This window comes from Catharus ustulatus, chromosome 17, assembly GCF_009819885.2.
Source record: "Catharus ustulatus isolate bCatUst1 chromosome 17, bCatUst1.pri.v2, whole genome shotgun sequence".
Classification (NCBI taxonomy): domain Eukaryota; kingdom Metazoa; phylum Chordata; class Aves; order Passeriformes; family Turdidae; genus Catharus; species Catharus ustulatus.
Window position 1 is genome coordinate 15,199,814 of NC_046237.1, and position 18,764 is coordinate 15,218,577.

The 18,764-nt window shown below is 50.4% G+C and overlaps 1 protein-coding gene across 1 annotated transcript; it reads left to right on the forward strand.

Moving 5' to 3' along the window:
• The first annotated feature begins 714 nt into the window (after positions 1-714).
• Positions 715-18,419, forward strand: MAP1LC3A (microtubule associated protein 1 light chain 3 alpha). The gene is made up of 4 exons (XM_033074980.2): positions 715-844; positions 10,663-10,718; positions 16,846-16,952; positions 17,479-18,419. The coding sequence occupies exons 1-4, from the start codon at positions 805-807 to the stop codon at positions 17,639-17,641; spliced, it is 366 nt and encodes a 121-aa protein (XP_032930871.1). The 5' UTR covers positions 715-804; the 3' UTR covers positions 17,642-18,419.
• The last annotated feature ends 345 nt before the right edge of the window (positions 18,420-18,764 follow it).

The window sequence follows — 18,764 nt, forward strand, 5'->3', positions numbered from 1 at the left end:
CAACAACCACGTTTGCTGCTCAAGGATGGCAGTGACACTTGGAAGATGTTTGAACCAAAATGTCCAGAAGACGCCACTGCAGGCTGGAGTCATGGACACCTCTGTCTTTTGAGTACCTCTGGAAATCCCAGCTCAAGTGTACTTCTGCTGTCTTAAGATAGGCCCTCAGGTGCTCTGCTCCACCAGGACTGGAAAAAATGCTCGTGTTTTGGGTCATCTCTGAATAAACCATTATGTCCAATCGGGAAATGGGGATGCTCTGCCATGGTGTTCCTATGGAATAGCTGTTCTCGTATCACCAGCTGCTCTCTCTTGTGTTGGGGCTTATAAAAAAGAAAAGGGCTGATAGTAATAGGACAAGAGGGAATGGTCAGTCTGAAGACTAAGAGAGGTGAGATTTCGACTGGATATTGGAAAGGAATTCTTCACTGTGAGAGTGCTGAGGCCCTGACACAGGGTGCCCGGAGAAGCCCTTGAATCCCTGAAGTGTCCAAGGCCAGGTTGGATGCGGCTTGGAGCAGCCTGGGCTAGCGGAAGGTGACCCTACCCATGGCAGGGGTGGCACGGGCTGGACTGTAGGGCTCCTTCCAGCCCAAAGCCGAGTACGGTTCCACAGTTTCCGCGGGTCCCGGCTGACTGAGGGGCCCAGACCGGGCGAGCGCCGGGGTCTCGGAGGTGGGCGGGGCCCCGAGCGGCCCAAGCCCCGCCCCCGATGGGCTGTGCCCTGTGACGTCACCGCCGCTCCGCCGCAGCCCCATCGCAGACGGAGCCGCCCTGTCCCGGTGCCGTCCCGGTCCCGCCGCGATGCCCTCGGACCGGCCCTTCAAGCAGCGTCGCACCTTCGGTGAGCCGGGAGCGGCGGCACGGGAGGGAGGGACGTAGGAATCTGCCTTGCGCCGTCCCCGCCGTGCTGCCCTACGGGGCCACCCCGCCCGGGCCGGGGCTCGGCCGCCGCGGGTCCCCGCCGGACGCGGCCGCGGGAGCAACGGGGCCCGTGCTGCGGACGGCGGTGCCGTAGCCGCCGCGCGGTGATGTCATCCCGGCCGGCCCCGCATCGGGGGGGCCGTACCGCGCTCGGCCGAAGCGCAGCGATGTCCCCGGGCCGTCCCCGCTGTGTCGTCGCTTCTCCAGGGGACCGGCGTCAGTGGGGCGCGGTGGCGGACGCGAGGGGCTGTGGAATGCCCAGGACGAGGGCGGTGCCCGGGTGTCCTCTTTGACTGTCAGAGCACAAAGACCTTCCCAAAAATCGCCTTCCGCGCTCCCCGTCTTGTCAGCGTTAGGGCGGTTTTTGTTCCAGGATGCCCTCTGTGATGGTTGTGGAGACCCAGAGGAGTGAATGCTCACATCCTCCCCACCCCTTTGTCAAAGGTGCATGGTGGGGAGGCTCAATAGGTGAGGAGGTTACTGTAGAAAGTCCCAGATTTTATCTCCAGACCCGATAGTGGAATGCGAGGAAACATCAACTGCTGTGTCTCTTGCACTTTGCCAGCCGGTTCAGGGAGAGGCGTGTGTTTCTGGCAGGTTAAATTCCTGGGGAGGGGCTAACAGTTGAGCTTTACTGGCTGTATGATGCTGAAATCGGTGTTTTCATGCCTAAAACCCCTCATACTGTGCCAGAGACTGTCTAAACGCAGGTGAGGGCGTTTCCTAGATGAGCTTTAAAACTGCAGCTTTTGCCTGCTGAAAACTGTTGATCCAGTCCCTTGCTGCTCTCTTGGAAACTGTAAATATTTGGTATTTTATTGGCACAACCCTTCTGGCCTCGAATGCTTACCCAGCCCTCCTCTGCCACAGGACTGAGCCAAGAGAACACAAAAGTAAGAACCAGCTGAAGCCTGGGTGCTTGGGATCCTTGCTGAGACCCTGCTGTGTTCTCCTAAGCTGTGTATTAAAACCAATAAAGTCCTAAATCAGCCCCTTAGTAACTCCCTACTGTTAAACTGGTGAGAATCAGCTTATTATGGTCAAGAGGAGAGTGGTTTGCCTTTGTGGATTGCTCAGACTTTGTGTGAGCCAGAAGGAAAACAAAATCTGAGGCTCAGAGTAGTTGAAAGAAAGCAGGATTAAAATAGCCCAGAGGGGACAGAGGGAGTGAGGGAGTTTGGTGCCGGCAACTGCAAGTGCTCCTTGTTTCTCTGTACTTTCCTCTGCCCTTTTGCTCTCTCAGCTGACTGGGCTGCAGAGCTGAGCCAGGAGGAGGGGAGGAGGAGGAGGCCTGGCAGCCCCTGCTGTTGCTTTGGGTCAGGGCTGGAATTACTCTGTTGCAGAAAGTAAATACGGCTTGGTTTTGTCTTTGAAGCATTACACAACAGGAGCAGGAAGCGATTGTTTACAATGCAGTTGGAGAGGGCTGGTGGAAAACATCTCCAGTGATTCTGTACCCTCAGAATGGCTTAATTTTTAAGGCTTCAAAACTTTACAGAAATGGAACAGTTCCAAAAAAGCAGGGAAAAGGCAGAGTCAGAGCTATGGCTGTTTACAAAGGGCACCCAGGCTCCAGTTTCATGGCAAGTGGCTGCTAAGGTCTTGGTCTGCTGCTCCTCAGTGAAGATTCTGCTTTCCTCAATGCTTGTGTTCCTCCTTCTTGTATTTTTGGAATTTTTCTGTGAATTTCTTACGTTAGTTCATCTGCTTGGTCTTGGGTCTCTCCTGAGTAAAATTTCCTGATTTTTTTTCATCATTGTTGAGGACTTGAAAAGGGGACTGCCTAGAAAACACCAGGGCTTTGGTCCAAGGTGTGTGTAGGGCAGGAAGCAGTGACTCCTCCTGTGATCTGAGGTGCTGTCCCTGGTGAGCAGGTAAGCTCAGATGAGCTCTGTGAGCAGGTCTGTGGGTGCAGGGGGTGAAGTGTGGCAGCACCCTCTGCATCCATGTGCTGAACCTAGAGGCTGAGGCATGTTCAAATCTGTTGCAGGAGTCCAAAACAATTCCCAGAACAAAGCTGTGGTCTGTGTCAGAGGAACAGGCTGTCCTGGCAATAGTGAGAGCATGCAGCAGCCTGACAACACTGTTGCACTTCCCAAAAGGAACGCAAGTCCTTGGGAGCATTGTCCCACTGCTCTGAAGTGGGGGTTGAATTGGGCTGGCAGCAGCTGCCAGCTGTGTTTTCAATGCAGCACAAAACCAGCGTGGTGATGGACATGGGCCTGGATCCTGGACTGGCTAGATGACCCAGAGTACCTCGGTCCTGTGCCCCTGTGTCCAGCCGAAGCAGAAGCAGGAACACACCTACTTCTGTCCTGTGGCTTAGCTGGAGCCTCTGGCTTGGTGACAAACATAGAGGATTGACCTTGGCCTCTGGACAGAGTGTTCCCATCCCAGGTTACATCCTCTGGGAGATCTGCCTTTAGTTGTGGAAGCCACTCCTCTTCAGATGAAAGGCAGGGGTGGGTGTAGAGCAAATGTCCTGCTGGCTCTGGGGAACAGCGTCCCTGGGGACTCATCCAGCATGAGCAAGCTGTGCCTGTACCCATTGAGAGATCAGCAGCGGCTGAATTGTCTGTTTCACACACCATCCTGTACTTGTCACAAAGTTTTGCTTGTTGGTGGCTTTGAAGAACTTCTGGATATTGATGTGGAGTTGGTCCATCAGCCCATGCTGGTCCTTGGCTGGTCCTCAGGGTGTCTGTGCTCCGGCAGTTGTGCTTTGCAAGATGGGATTCCTTGAAAGGAGGATGCTGCTCCAAGCTGCTGCTTAGCTGCCTGTGCCTTGGATTAATTACTGAGGACATTCAGTGACCTGACTGGATGTGAGGATAATTATCAGTGCTGAAGAACTCAACAGGCTTCCAGAACAAATGCCAACCTGACATGTAGACCACAAATTTTGATTTTTTAAATTATTATTATTTTATATAATACAAGATCCTGACTGGCAGCCAGGAATAATAACACCTGTGTGTTTTGTTCATGATTTAGTTTTTTTTTTCCACTATAAAAACTTCAGATCTTCCTTTGAGCCAGACGGGTGGAGACCAGTGAATCCAGGGGCTGTCAGACTGGTAGGCCCTTGCTGCCTCTGTCATTGAGTAGCCATGAGCCATCGATAAGTCATGTCCCTTGGCTTTGGTGTTTCTTCTGTGGTCAGTCCCAGCAGGGATCATGGCCAGGAGAGTCACCTGGGAGGTCTCACATTGTGTCATCTCCTCATGTGACATTCTGTGGTTGACTGGTAGTGTGTGCACACTACCAGCTCTGTCATGCTGTTGTTTGCTGCCTTTTGTCCTTGGAAGGTTTTTTAAGGCTGTGAGAGAAAATGCAGGAATGAATTCAAAACTCTGGTGTCTAACCCGTGTCCCCAAAGCATCTGTACATGTCCAAGCCTGTTTGTGCACAAATAGCAGTAACCTGTGCTGGGCAAAGGCTCTTGGTGCATGCAGGTGCATGGTAGGCTGCACCAAAATACAGTCCTGCCAGCAGTGCCAGGTCTTTCTTTGAGCAATTTGAAGTAGTAGTACTGAGTAGTTCTGAGAAATCTGAGTGTGTTCCTGCTGTCTTGGAGGATATGGATGGAAAGGTTGTACAGGTGGAAGGTCACACAGCAGGCAGAGGGAAACCCTGGCACGGCAGCCTCCCAAGGGCTTGCACAGAGGGAACTCGCTGTTCCTTTACCAAGGATAGTGAAACTGTGATTAAATGTTGAGCAAAAAACCAGTTCCTTATCTGAAAATATGATGTAAATACTTGGTTTGCCATCCTGACGTGACACAGAAGGTGCTGCCTGTTTGCTCCTTGTGCTCAGGGGGGTACAGTGAGTTTTAAGCTGTTTGGATGATGGAGGTCCAGTGCTCATCCTGCACTGCCCGTGTGGCAGGGGTGGATCACAGAATCCCAGAATGGTTTTGTTTAGAAGGGGCCTTAAAGTCCATCTTATTCCACCCCCTGTCATGGGCAGAGACACCTTCCACTATCCCAAGTTGCTCCAAGCCTTATCCAGCCTGGCCTTTGACACTTCCAGAGATCCAGGGGCAGCCATGGCTTCTCTGGAAGACCTGTCTACCCACCCTCACAGAGAAGAATATCCTTTCCCAATATCCCATCTAACCTTGCCCTCTGGCAGTTTAATGCCATTCTCCCTTGGGGAATGCCACTCCAGTGGACAAGTGTCTTGACATGTATTTAGAGTTCACAGTTGTGGTTTGGCTCTGCTTGATCATGAGCTGAACCTTTATCATGATTTGCCAGATGCAAATGCTCATTCCTGGAGCCAGGCTCAAAATCATACTTTTGTTACATTTTTAAACTGCTGAGAAAAAATAAAGGTGTTTCCTCTTTGTGTTTTAAAATCCATTTTCAAGCTTTATTCTGGAGCCAGGAAGATTGTGAACTTTTGTAAATGAATAAGGCTGCTGAGATCCTTCTGCAGTCACAGGGCCCAAAGAACCTAGCATTTAGAAATTCTCCCAAACACTGCACATTTGGTATTGCAGCTATAGTGATGTGATGGAGAGTCATGACGACAGAGCATCCACTGCACCATGTTCATATTGGTAATACCTTCCAGGGACAGTGGAGCTTCAGGCTCCAACTTCCATGATGCAGAGATATGTTTTCTATCAGTTTAAAGCTTTTAGGTTCAGAGCAGTGTAGGTTTGGTCCTGAGTAATTTGTCCTGTGCAGAGCACCCAGCTTTGCAAACAGACAATCGAATAAACTTGACAATCAGAAGCACTGTCAGAGCTCTGCAGTGCTGCTGTCCTATGTAGCCTGGGACAAGCACCCTTTGGGGTGCTGAGGACACCTGGGCACAACCTCCTTCCTTCCTGGATGTTGGAGTCTCTTCTTGCTCCTCCCACAGCACCACTGGCCTGAGAAGGAGCATTGGGCAAGGGCAGGTCAAGTGCTGGGTGAGCCATGGCACATTCATGGGGGTGTTTCCTGGTGGTCAGAGGTGTCTGGCCTTAGGGTGGTGTGATATTACAGAAATAGTCATTGATGTTCATCTGGAACGACCTGCACAACTGGCCTGTGTCTCCAGCACTTGCCAGCTCATCCCACACACATCCTGATTTCAAACCATCCAATTTCTCCTCTCCTGGCAGAAAATCTCTTGGAGAGAAGTCCATGCTCTAGCAGCACTCTGCCCTGGGACTGACCACAGCAGCTTCCTGAAGAAACATGTTCATTTTTGCATCTGCTTCAAATCTTAGGCAGATCACTCTCTGGGCTGGCTGGCAGAGTATTGTGTGGATGGCAGGGAGAAGCCATAGGGCCAGCAGCCTGCTGGAGGTGCCAGGGATGTCTGTACACTCCAGATCTGTGGGACACAGGAGAGGCAGTAGCTCATGGCTGCATTTCTGGTTTCTGCTTTGCTTTCCACACATCCCTTGCTCAGCTCGGGAGCTGTTTATCTGGTAGCACGATGATGACCTTTCCAGGTGGTATTTGTTCTTACTGGTGTTTTCCTAACAGCATTCCTGCTGGTCACAGGCAGCAGGACCTCTCCCTATTGTCCATCTGCTGCCCTGGGGCAGCACCAGTGCCTGAGCAGTGCTTGTCTAGAATCTCCTGAAGAATGGTGCCCCTTATGCAATGGCACTGTTGGAAGACTTGCCATGTGTTTTCCTTCTGTCCCACCATCTGTATCTGTTGTCTGCTGAGGCTCTTTTGCATCCAGGACTGTCCTTTCATCTTCTGCACAGTGCTCAGGACAGCAGGGACCTGGCTCCTGTGACCAGGGTTCCTGGGCACTGCTGATAAAAAAGGTTAATTTTTGCAAAGTGTGGCTTAAAATTTTCCACTGTTCTCCTCAACTGCCATAATGATCTCATCCTGCATTGCCATGGGATACACTGTGTGCTCACATCTTTTGAAGCACAGCTTGGGAAGAACCTCAGTCAAGAAGACAGCCAAGATTCTGGTGTTTTGGGCAATTGGCAAGCTTTGCTGTTGGTACTTAACAGTTGAAACAGCAGTTGGAGGAGAAATAGGCAATTTCCTGGCATATGCAATGCTACAAAAATACTCCTATCTTTCAATAGGCCCTGACAGAGAAGTTTCCCTGGGAATAACCAATAAAATTATGTGGGTTTTGTCTTGCTGACATCTTGAGATCTGACATCCTGGCACTGGGGAGAAGTCTGGCTTCCTTCATGGCAGAGATGTTGTACCCACACCTGGAGCAGGGATGGTGCTCTTCTCTCTTTGTTCAGCTCTTCGAAACAGCAGGAGGCTGGAGCCCCTGAGCTGCTGCAGCCAGGTGTGGTGTTCTGCTCCCCTGGCAGCGAGGAGGGACCAGAGGAGTAGAACATGGCTAAGGACAGAGTTCTGTAAGCAGCTCTGGCTTACTCTGCACATTGGCAGGATTAACTGTAACCAGGCACTGCAGGAAAGGGGGAAGTCTCAACTTCAGCACAGTTTGAACTGCAGGAGGAAAACAAAGCTTGTAAGATCAGACCTGTTGTGTATGAAATGTGAATATGCAGACACTGCCGGGGTGATCCTGCCTGTCCTCAGCACCCTGGGGACTCAGGTGCTGTGCTGGCACCTCCAGCCAGGTTTCCCTGAAGTGCCCTTTGTTTTCTCTGTATTCCTATGACTTAGATTAGATTGTATAGACACTAAATTAAGGCTGGTATTTATAGTCGTTCCTGCTGTGTGTTGTTGATGTTTTCGTGAGTCACAGGCTCAACCTCTTGCTCCCATCCCAGGCTGAGGAGGGTGTGGGTGACCGTCACTATCACTTGCCGAAGATCTCTTGTGCCTGGCCTCCTGTGTGCACAGAAATTATCAGGGATTGATGCAGCTTTTCCTAATTGTCAAGCCTGCTTCTTTGGCTCTCTAAGGCTAGGATGGGACAGGGTGTGCTCTTTACCAATGCTTCAGGTGTCCTGGAAACTTCTGCCTGTATATTCAGGAACCTGAGCACCTTAGGTGGGATTGCTCCCAACTGCCTTCCCAAATGAAGTTTCTGAAGTGAGCAGTTCCAGGCCAGAGGAAGAAGTGCAGTGCTTGAGATGTTTGTCATTGCAATCCATGGAGCTGCTGGAGGGATCCAGCAACCCCTGGAGTAAAGCAGCACCTGCTGCCATTCCACTCTGGTAACCTGCAGATCAGCCTCCTGCCACAGGGTCCCCTGAGGTCAGGAAGGCTGTGAATGCCCTGGGTCCTGCTGGCCAGAGGGAGGTGGTCCTGGGCATGTGGCAGGTTTTAAAGGGTGGGACAGGAGAGCTTCCACTGGCCTAGCAGACTTGAGGGTAGCAGAAAGTTCTGTCCCTGGTGTCTCATGCCCTTGACTCCTGGGCACAGAGTCAGCAAGCCTGGAAGGAGCAGCAACCACCTCTGTCGAAGGCACCCTGTCTGTGCCCCTTGGGGGACAAAGGACTGGTCCCAGGGGTGGAGTCCTGCACTGATGTGCAGCTGGAGTATTGATGCACCCTCTTCCTCTCTGTGTGGCACCTTTTTCAGTGTAATGGGCAGGAGGCATCTCTGTTTCCAATGTGTAAATTAAGGTGGTGATAGCTTGTGTCATCTTGTGCTGTAGCTGGTGATGCTTCCAGGGAGCAGGAAGGGGTGTCTGGAATGTGGCTGCCTTTTGGCACATGCAGCCTGGGCTACTTGGATGCTCTAAGGTTATTTTCATTTACTAGCCATGATAACATGCCTTCAGCAAATTCCTTTTCTGACCCTTCTCACAATTATCTGCATTGTTGGGGCTTCCTGTGCCAACAGTCCTGTGATCTTGTACGGCAGCACATGGTGTTTAGGAAGTTCATCCACATGTCCATCTAATAGTAAAGGGAGAGAAGCAGGCTAGAGTGGACACTGATGGGCCAAATGTGAGGACACAGCTCTACAAGCTCTGTTAACACCCAGAAGTCTGAGCTGGCTGCAGTCAAGCTGCTGGAATTTCCATGGTGATCAGTGTCATCCAGTTGAGCTCTGGATCTCCAGCCTTTTGGATGCTCCATCCTGGATACAAGTGAACATGTGGGAATAAGGCTCTGTGGGACAGGGCAGCTGCTTCTGCTTCAGCTGGATGGTGTGGACTGGGTGCTGCTTGCACTGTGTCCTTCAGCATTCCCCAGGAGGTGTCTCTGTACCAGTGTCCTGTGTGGTGCTGATGTCTCTGTGATTCCCTGGCTGATTGGTACCTCAGGGGAAAATTGTCTGTATCACAAGGATGACTCTGAATCCCTGGAGCACTGGACTGGATGAAAAAGGAAACATGAGAAACTGTGTCTTCAGTCATAAAACCCAAAACAAATATCCCTGAATTTTTAATGAAATCCAAATAATCTTGCTCTGTGTTGCTCACCTATGGAGTCCTACAGAATAAAAGGTCTAACAGTTCCTAGCAGAGCGATATTTTCCTCTCAGAGGCAGAAATGGTGCTTGAAACTTTCAATGATCTGGTGATTTTGTAGTCTTGAGGCTTTTAAAGACACTCCAGTTTCTTCCCAAAGTCATATCTAGCCAAATTAAACATAAGCAATAAGGTTTTGTTGAGTGCTCAGAAAAGAAATTCTCGGTGTTTCTGAGGAGAAAACACTCAAATACATGCATTTATCCTGCCCTCCATTAACCCAGTGGGTCATGAGGAACTGGGACTGTGTAAGCTGATGAGGGGAGTCAGGCTGGAGCTGGTGCTGTGCTGTGTGTGGCAGGACAATCCCGTGACAGATCCTGCAATACCTAGATCTCTTTTCTAGGCAGTGCTTAGTCACTCACCTTCACCCAATGGCTTAGTTTCTGGGCATTTCAGATGGGCCATGGTAGGCTGTGAAGCACTTCCCAGAGTCGTGGCAGTTCCAGGAGGAGTGTAGGTCTGTAGTGTCCCATGGAGAGCATGCACAGAGCCCTACCTGGCTCTGGTACTGCTCTTTCCTCTGCTTTCTGTTGCTTTGGGTTGTGGAAAGCAGAGAGCCCTCTGGTAAAGCATTGAGGGGTATGGAACAGTTCACTTCCTGTGAACTGGAAGAGTGCTTAAGTTTTGTGCGCTGCCTGTTACGTGTGTCAATAAACATCAACTCTGCAAGAAAGTGGAATAGAAATAGAAAGTGTGAGAACAACTGGAGGAAAAGTCTTTCTGTACGTGGGTCATCTCCTTGCTTAAGGTTTTCATCCTGCATCCAGGCCTAGAAATACTTTCTGTCAGGCTAAGAGCTGATCTGCTCCGTAGATCTGTACTAGGGAAGGAGTCCCCCTTGGTGAGGTGCAGCTCTTGTGGTACCAGGCACTGTGCCAGAGAGTGCTTGGAAGTACATGACAGGCAGAAGGATATGGCTAAAACCCAGGCTAGCTGGAGAATTGTCTCCGTGGGGGAAGCATCCAGGAGACACAAAGAGCCTGAACTTGCAGAGCACAGCCCCTGAAGCTGTGCTGCTGCCCTGCGCCCATTGCCAGGAGCTGCATTTGCTTAGGGTGGATTTAAGTCAGTTTTGTTATCTTTGTGGTCTCCTCTCACTCTCCTGATTTCCAGGTGTGCTGCCCAGTTTTACCAGGCAGAGTGGCATGTCCCAACCTGGGAGGTGGTTGGGGCAGTAGGAAGCTGACATCTGGCAGACCATACTCAGAAAAGGCCTGGAGAGCAGAATATGCATTCCTTGGGAAATGTGCCTCTCTCTGGATCAGGCTGTGGCTTGCAGGGTGGGTACCTCAGTTCTGGCTGCCCTAGCACATGCAGGTGTTTGTAACTTCATTTTTTTACTTGTTTCTCTCCAGCGGATCGTTGTAAAGAAGTGCAGCAGATCCGAGAGCAGCATCCAAACAAAATCCCGGTAAGTGATTGTTCTCACTCTTTTGTGTCAGACTTTGTTCTCAGGACTGCTCTGTGCTCCTGGATGGTCTCCATGGAGCTTGCAAAACTTTACTCCCTGGAATGAACATAGGATGGTCCCCATGAGCCTCCAGTGTCTTGTGTGTGCCAGCTGCTCAATAGTTTTGATGCTCAACATGTTTTCTGCAGTGCAAAGGACAGTCTGGCTCTAAAACTCCATGCTACCCTGGAGGGAGAGGACTGATTTGATCTCAAATCTATTTTCAAGCTAGTACAGTAGGAGAAAACTCTTTTGGCTGTGGTAGCTACCTGATTTTTTCTGGATAACCTGGTAAAGATTTCTCTCTGCCCTGAGAAAGATGTATGAGCTGATCTTTGCTGCATTGGAAGCACAGAGTCTCTCTTAGGATCATTCATACCTGTTCTGTGCTTTCCCAACACCTGTAGTTGACAGGCACAGGTGAGACACCATGAACTTGCAGTTCTTGCTGCCCATGTCACACCTAATATGCTGAGTTGCTCTTTGGCTGTGAGTGTGCTTTTGAGTTCCTACCAGAGTATTTGCTTCTCTTCCTGAGAAAATGGAGAACTTAGAGGAACATCCTACCCTGGAAGTGTTCGAGACCAGGTTAGGCAGGACTTGGAGTAGCCTGGTCTAGAGGAAGGTGTCCCTGCTCACCTTTAAGGTTCCTTCTAACCCAAACCATTCCATGATTCCATGAAATTTCACGATTATAAGCTGCACTGATTATAAGCCGCACTTCCGGGTGTCGGCAACATTTTGTTCTTTGTCCATATATAAACCGCACTGGATTATAAGCCGCACTTTCGTTCGCAATGAGGATCCGTGTGCAGCTTTCACAAAGTTGCCAATTAGTAACAGAATCGCGGGATTGCGGGGTTTACTGGCTCAGGACCTGGCTTGGGGATGCCTCCCCGAGGCCAGGGCATTGCCTGCCGCCGCCCGGCACCGCCCCTCCAGGGCTGGGCTATGCCCGCCGCCGCTTGGTGCCGCTTCCCTAGGGCCGGGCTATGCCTGCCACCACTCCGTGCTGCTTCCCCAGGGCCAGGCTATGCCTGCTGCCGCTCGGCGCCACCCGGGCTCGTATTTCCGGGTTGGCAAATTTCTGAACTTTGTTCATATATTGGCCGCATCTGATTATAAGCCGCACTTCTGGGTTGGGACCAAAATTTTAGTCAAAATGGTGCAGCTTATATTCGTGAAATTACTGTACTTGGGGCTTGCTTGATTTACTGTTTGCAATATCACAGCATCTATGACCAAAAAGACAGGTCTCCTAGTTCAGCTCCCTCTCAGTATTGGGTGAACGTTAACCTTGTCTTAAAATTGTAGACTATCAGCATTTGGCTTTCAAGACTGAATGTCTCGAACTGCTCTTGGTCCATCTTAGTCCACTCCTGCTTCACTCTTGTTTTGTTTTTAGCACAGCATCTTCTATCCAGAAGAATTCTTTCTCCTCCTCTTCTCCCACCACCACTGTGGTGTTCACGTGTTTGCAGCTCAGCAGAGCAGGGCCTGCCCCTCACAGCACCCTGGATGGCAGTACTGCAGGTCATCAACACATTGATTGATTTCTGCTTTTTAATAGTTTTAATGGCATTAGACTGGCTCTGCAATTCTCCAGAGCTATGGCAGAGCTAATTGCAGTGCATTCAGGCTCTGGCAGTAAGACCAGCCTAGAAATAAATTGGACATAAAATGCACACATGTACATGTATCAAGTGCCTGCACACAAATGTATGTTGCTTGGGGAATGGACAGAAGGAGCCAGAGCTGTGCATCCACAGGCAGAGTTTTAAGGCATTACTGAGACATGGTGGGAGAGCTCCCATGGCTGGAGTGCTCTCTGTGTTGGGGTCAACACCACAATGCAAGTTTTGCTGGGAGGGGTAAAAAGAATCAGGAAGTGAGAAGGGTCATGAAGGCCTTGTGATTGTGTCACTGGTGTCTCTAAAGACCCTGTTAGACCCCAACACCAGTTTGGTGCTGTTTCTCTTCTCTCCCAAGGCAGAGCTCCTGCAGATTTCAGTGCGGGGCAGCGATCAAAGCCCCATGCAGGAGGAATGTGGTGTGGGCACTGTTGTGAGTCCAAGCACTGCAGGCTCATTGGGCTTTAGGAAGGTTTTGGTGAACTGTGAAAGACAGGAGCTGTGTTTTCCAAGTGATTAGCTTCCCTGGAGAGGTACTTGGAATTAGCAGAGGGGTTTGAGCCCACAGCACGGGGGAGTTAGGGAGATCCAAGGTCACACCCTTATTGCTGACAGAAACCACGGCAAAGCTGTACAGCACCTGCTGCCCTCTCCGGTTTCCAGCCGGGTCCTTGGGCAAGTCCCTTCTACTTTGAGAGGGGGACAGGAGGATTTGCAGAGGGCATGGCTTGGCTGTGTGCCCAGGAAAGAGCATGTCTCTCCTGTTTCCATGAGTGTACTTGCAGGGAGAGCTGAGGAAGGGACTGATGTGGAATTCTTTGCTTGTGTTTCAAGAGAAGTCACATCCCAGGATGCCTCACTGGACATAGGCAGGAGCCAGGTCCTCTGTCCACCTCATGCCAGGGCTCCTTTGCTCTCTCTGCATTTCCCAGAGTTGCCTGCTCTGGTAGAAAGTGCTGAACACAGGCACACACAGCTGTTGCTGAGAAGGTGAGACGGTTGTGTAGGCAGTAGGTGCTGCTCACGCTCAGCTCTCTCAGGAAGAAATCACCAGCTGCTCCTTGCAGTGCAGTTTCTCCTTGGGCAGTCAGAGCAAGCAGAGAACTTCCAGCCTTTCCACTGGAACCCCATCAATAGTCTCAATACATGTTTTCGAAATCATCTTCTCTCCTGTTAGAGGACAGGGACCCTGTGCCCCACCACACTGTCCCTGCCTGCTCTTAGCCCCAGGGATCTTTCTGGAGATGATTGAACGCTCAGAGAGTCTGAAATTGCTGGGAAACCGCTTGTGCTGGGCGGCACCAGGAGCAAACCATTTCCCAAAGCCCTTCAATGCTAAATTCGGGGAGTTCTGGTGAGTCATGGGCTGTCAAGGGGGCTGAAGGCAGGGCCACCCCTTGTGCTGGTGGGGAGGGCTGAGGGGGTATTTGGGCTATACAGAGAGGACTCTGTTGGGTTCATGTGAGCACCCACAGAGGAATATGGAGAGGCAGTGGCAGTTGGGAGATCCCACATAGTGCTCTGCCCTGGCACAGGGGTGGATGGAAACCCAAATTATGGACTCAGAAGAAGGAACAACCTTCTCTGGGTTCCTGGGATGGCTGTTCTGGGAGTTGCAGATCCAGTGTCCAGCGCTGACATGACTCTGAATGGATCAACACCAGAGTACCATTTTGACTGAGGGCTACTGTATCTGTTGCCACTAAAGGACCTGCACCCTGCTCTGCCAGAGGGGAACCAGATGAGGCTGGTGCAGTCTGTGCTCATGTGAGTGCAGTGTGTGTCTTTGTCAATTTCTGTGCCTGGCCATGGATATCAGGGAGGTGTTACACACATTAGAGCCTCTGTGCCTGCTGGGAATACATTCCCAGCCTCATTCCTGATTGGACCTTGCCTCTGTTGGCCACCACATCTGGCCATATTCCCTATCAAACTCCCTTTCCATCTCTCCAGACTGGCCCCAGAACAAAGGTTGTCCTTTAAACAAACACTGTCCAAGCCCCCTTTGCAGTGGGACCAGGACTTCAGGCTCTGCCCTGTGTGTTTCCCCTTCCTACCTGTGCCCACTCATGAGTTCTGCAGAGATCTGTGGTAGTTTCCCTCTGCAAGAGCAGGTGTCCCTTGCTGAGGAACCCCCTAGCTCAAGGCAGCAGCTTGGAAGAGGATATGGGATGGGGGGGTGGCTGTGTACACCTGCCCTGTGGCCACAGGGATGTAACTTTAGCATTTGATCATGCTTTTGCCTCCAGAGCTAGACAAGAATGTTATGTGCATTGGCCACCTGTTCTTATAGCTGGGTTACCCAAATAACAGCTCATGTTCTGGGAAGAGAAACTCTTTGAGCTCTTCTAAGTGAGAGGCTTTGTGTCTGCTCAGGGCACAAGGCAGCTGTTGTTCAAAGAGCCAGGACAGCCATTGCATTCCATTCTTGGATTGATCTACAGGTTTTTCTTCTTGGGATGGAACTGGCTGGTAATGAGAGACACCGGCCTCTGGTCCTGCTCTTGTGAGAATTGGGCCATCATCCAGGTGTGCAGGGCCCTCTCTGCAGGTAAAGGTGGATGCACAAACAGCTGCTGTGTAGCTGCTCCTTCATGCAAACCAAAAAGCGCAAGGGGCACTGTTGCTTGTGTGTTTCCCAGCAGCATCCTTGTATGTGGCTGTTGTGGGTGCTCAGCCTGTCAAGACTACTCCTCTCCCCACAGGCAAAATACTCACTTGTCCTTGTAAGACTCAAATTAAATGCAGTAGGATGGTTCTGCTCATCTTGTCCTCCCTGTGCCCTCCTTGGAGGGATGAAGGGCCATTAACAGGTTGGTGAGAGATGTCCTAATGCATGATTTAGTCTGTTGCAGAAAATGGTTCTTTAATCAGATCCTCCTTTGCAAAAGAAGCCAAAGGGGCAATACCTGATGTTCAAATGCTGCTTTCCCAGGCGTTCATTCCCTTTGGGTGAGATTTGTCCAGGGTGGGCTCTGCAGAGGACGTTTTTGTGAAGAGCTCCCAGCAAGGCACCTCACACTCCTTTCTCCTCTGGGAACTGCCTGTAGCCCAGCCCTGTCAGATCAGCCCACGGCCTGGGGGGCTCCCGAGGCAGTCCCAGCTCACTGGTTACTCTGCAGTGTTCCAACCGGGGTGTCTGATCCACCTCTGGGGGAGGCTGGCAGGACTTCCACTGCTGCTGCTGCCAGAGGCTGATGTGTCAGCAAGGGATCAAAGGGAGGGAAATCCGTGTTCCCAGAGGTTCCCTGGTCCGTCTGGCTCCACAGAGCCATCTCCTGGGGATCCTCCTCTCTGCACGCTGTGCCACCCCTCTGCTGCCAAAAACCATTTGCAGTCTCTCGAGTATTTTTGGACAGGACCTGGTAAAATAAATTATGGCAATTCCTTGCCTTATAGTGAAAAATAATGTTCAGTCTCAGGTGGGAGAGGATAATGGGCTGATGAGTATCCAAGAGTCTCTCTATGGGGAAAACAACAGATTGCTGGAGAGATGTGAGAGAGCATCACTGTAGTGGGAACATGTTAACCTGTATATTCTTCTGTTGTTTTCATTTTACTTAAAAGTACATTCGCTATTTTAACTGCCTGCCACTTTGTTTCTCAGAATACAAAAGGTACCTTTCCAGGCTGGTTTAGAACAGCAATTGTAGTTGTCAGCAAACAGCTTCACAGAATAAAATCATTAATTATAATAGCAGGAAAATGGATCAGAAATCATCATTCAACCATTTCAGAATGTAGGGATGGTAAGAGCTTTTCCAAGCGAGATGTCTGGCAGAGGAGGATCTGCTGGATGCAGGAGTGCCTGGGAAGCTCAGTGCACAGTTGGAGTGACCCTGGATTTCTGATCCTTCCTGGACTCAGAGTGTCTGACTGTTAACATAAGGAGCAGGACTGGTGAAATCTAAACACCCCCTTTCTGAAGGAATGCCTGAGTGGCTTCACTGGGACTTCTAAAAACTGCTTGCTTGGGAATATCCACAGCTCTCCCTGAGCAGACAGAGGGATACTGAATGGCAGCAGGGAGGAATGGGGAAGGAAACTGCACCATGAGCTGTAGCTCAAGCCAACAAAACCTGTGGGTTTGGTCAGTCTGAAAGTGATGTTAAAATACTTCACTCCTCTTCAGATCTCCTGCATGCCCGAGGACAAGAATCTGTCTCAGTCCAGTGGTGCCCACTGTTTCTCAGCCAGAGTACTTGGTGCTCTAGTTCATTGTTTTGAACACTCTTCACTCTCTGGCTTGGGCACAGGTGACTGATGAAGAACCACCTGCAACTGGCCTGGTTGTCACTTCTCATGTCCTTTTTTTGGTTTGTTTCCTGTGAGGGTGAAGCAAAGTGAGGCTTTACCTCAGCTTTTCTACCCATGCTAGTTGGATTTGTATTTGACCTTGGAATGAGCGTGTGGGGCACCATGAACATGATTAATCCTCCCCTTGACTTTCCCCTCAGGTCATCATCGAACGCTACAAAGGGGAGAAACAGCTGCCATTGCTGGACAAGACCAAGTTCCTTGTCCCAGACCATGTCAACATGAGTGAATTGGTAAAAATAATCCGGTGAGTGGGGTGGCCTCAACTGACATGTTGAGAGCCTGTCCTCACCCACAGACCACTCTCTGCAGGGTGGTGGGGTGAGGGTGAACCTAAGGCAGCTGTTCAGGGCAGGGATGGGGACGTGGCAGCTGCCAGCATCCTCGTGTGTGGTACAGACTGTTGTGGGGGGCCAGGGGAGGGCAGGTTCTTAGCACCTTATGAAGGGATGGGGTTTCCCTCAAGGGGACACTCATGAGCAATGAAGGGGTCCCCATCCCCTTTTTATTCTTCAGCTCAGAGGGAAGAGGCCCCTCTGCTTTGCCCTTGCTAGTAGCACTTGGAGAGGGGGGCTTTGTAGAATCCTGACTCAGGAGACTTTGGAGCCTCGAGCAGCTCAGCTGGACTCATGGATACCGTGTCCCGAGTGGTGGGAGGGGGTCCTGGCTGTGCAGGCTTGGCCCTAAGGGAGTAGCATTGCTGGGGAGGTGGAACAGGCTGTCAGGGCACCCCAGGTGGACTGACCCTCCCTGTCCTGCTCTTGCCTCCACAGGCGCCGCTTGCAGCTGAATCCCACCCAGGCATTCTTCCTGCTGGTGAACCAGCACAGCATGGTCAGTGTGTCCACCCCCATCTCGGAGATCTACGAGCAGGAGAAGGATGAGGATGGCTTCCTCTACATGGTCTATGCTTCCCAGGAGACCTTCGGCTTCTGAGGGCTGCTGAGAGGTGGCATATGGAGACACATGAACTGTGGCACAGAGGCCTCTGGCCTCAGAAGACAACACAGACAGAGGCTCACAAGAGGGAGGCTGTGCTGACCTCCTTCCTTCCCCTCTCTGCCTCCCTCCTGCCCCATTACCCTGTCACCAAAGAGGTTCGAGGCGCGTGTTGGACTCACACAACCCTTCCCCTCTGTGTAGTCAGTCCCAGGCACCCACCCAGGTGTGTGACAGCCCCACCCAGCCGGGCCTGGCCCCCTCCCTGTGTCCCTGCTCTGCTCTCGCTGTACTGTGTGTGTGGGCCACCATCACTCCAGCACAGGGAGAGCCACCTCCCCCCAGGCACTCATAAAGGGCAGGAGGTCTGCAGAAGCAGATAACAGATGTTACCATTGGTCCCGAGTTTTAATTGATTTTAATTACACCCGTATCAAATTCTTGGTGCTACTGAGTAGATGTAGGCATCTCTATAGGACTGTGGATAATGCATATCTTTTAGATTTATTTTTTTGGTTTGTTTGTTTGGGTTGTTTGTTGTTTTTGTTTTGGTTTTTGGTTTTTTTAGGGCTAGATTGGAATGGGAAGAGGGAGAAACTTTCCTGTATTCTGTAGGTAAATATATCAGGCTTCATTGCACTTTAAAGCATAGTAGATGTTGGAGTGAAATTTCTTTTAATTTATACAGGTTTGCCATCTATAATGCTGCTTCTCTGTTGACAGTTGTACCTAGATTATCTTGTTTCTTTTTTTTAAATAAAATTGATTTTGCTTCTCTCTGTCTCCCCATTGCATGCAATTTTTCAGTCTCTGTGTGTCAAGGAGTTCACTGAAGGAATGTACTGATTTATATCTGCTATGTTCCTCTTCCTGTTTCTCATGTATTATACCAAAAAAAGTATATGATAAAATCCCCTCCAGTTTAATCTATACAAAGATATATATATATATATATATATACACATATATATATATAAAAATATATAAAATAAACGTACATTCAAGTTGTGTCTTGTAGGAATGTTCTGTTCCCATCTCATTTGTCTGTGTTAATGTCTCTGGTATATCAAGTGTGATGTGTGTTTCTCATGTTCACTGGTGTTGCTGGTTAATCCAAGCT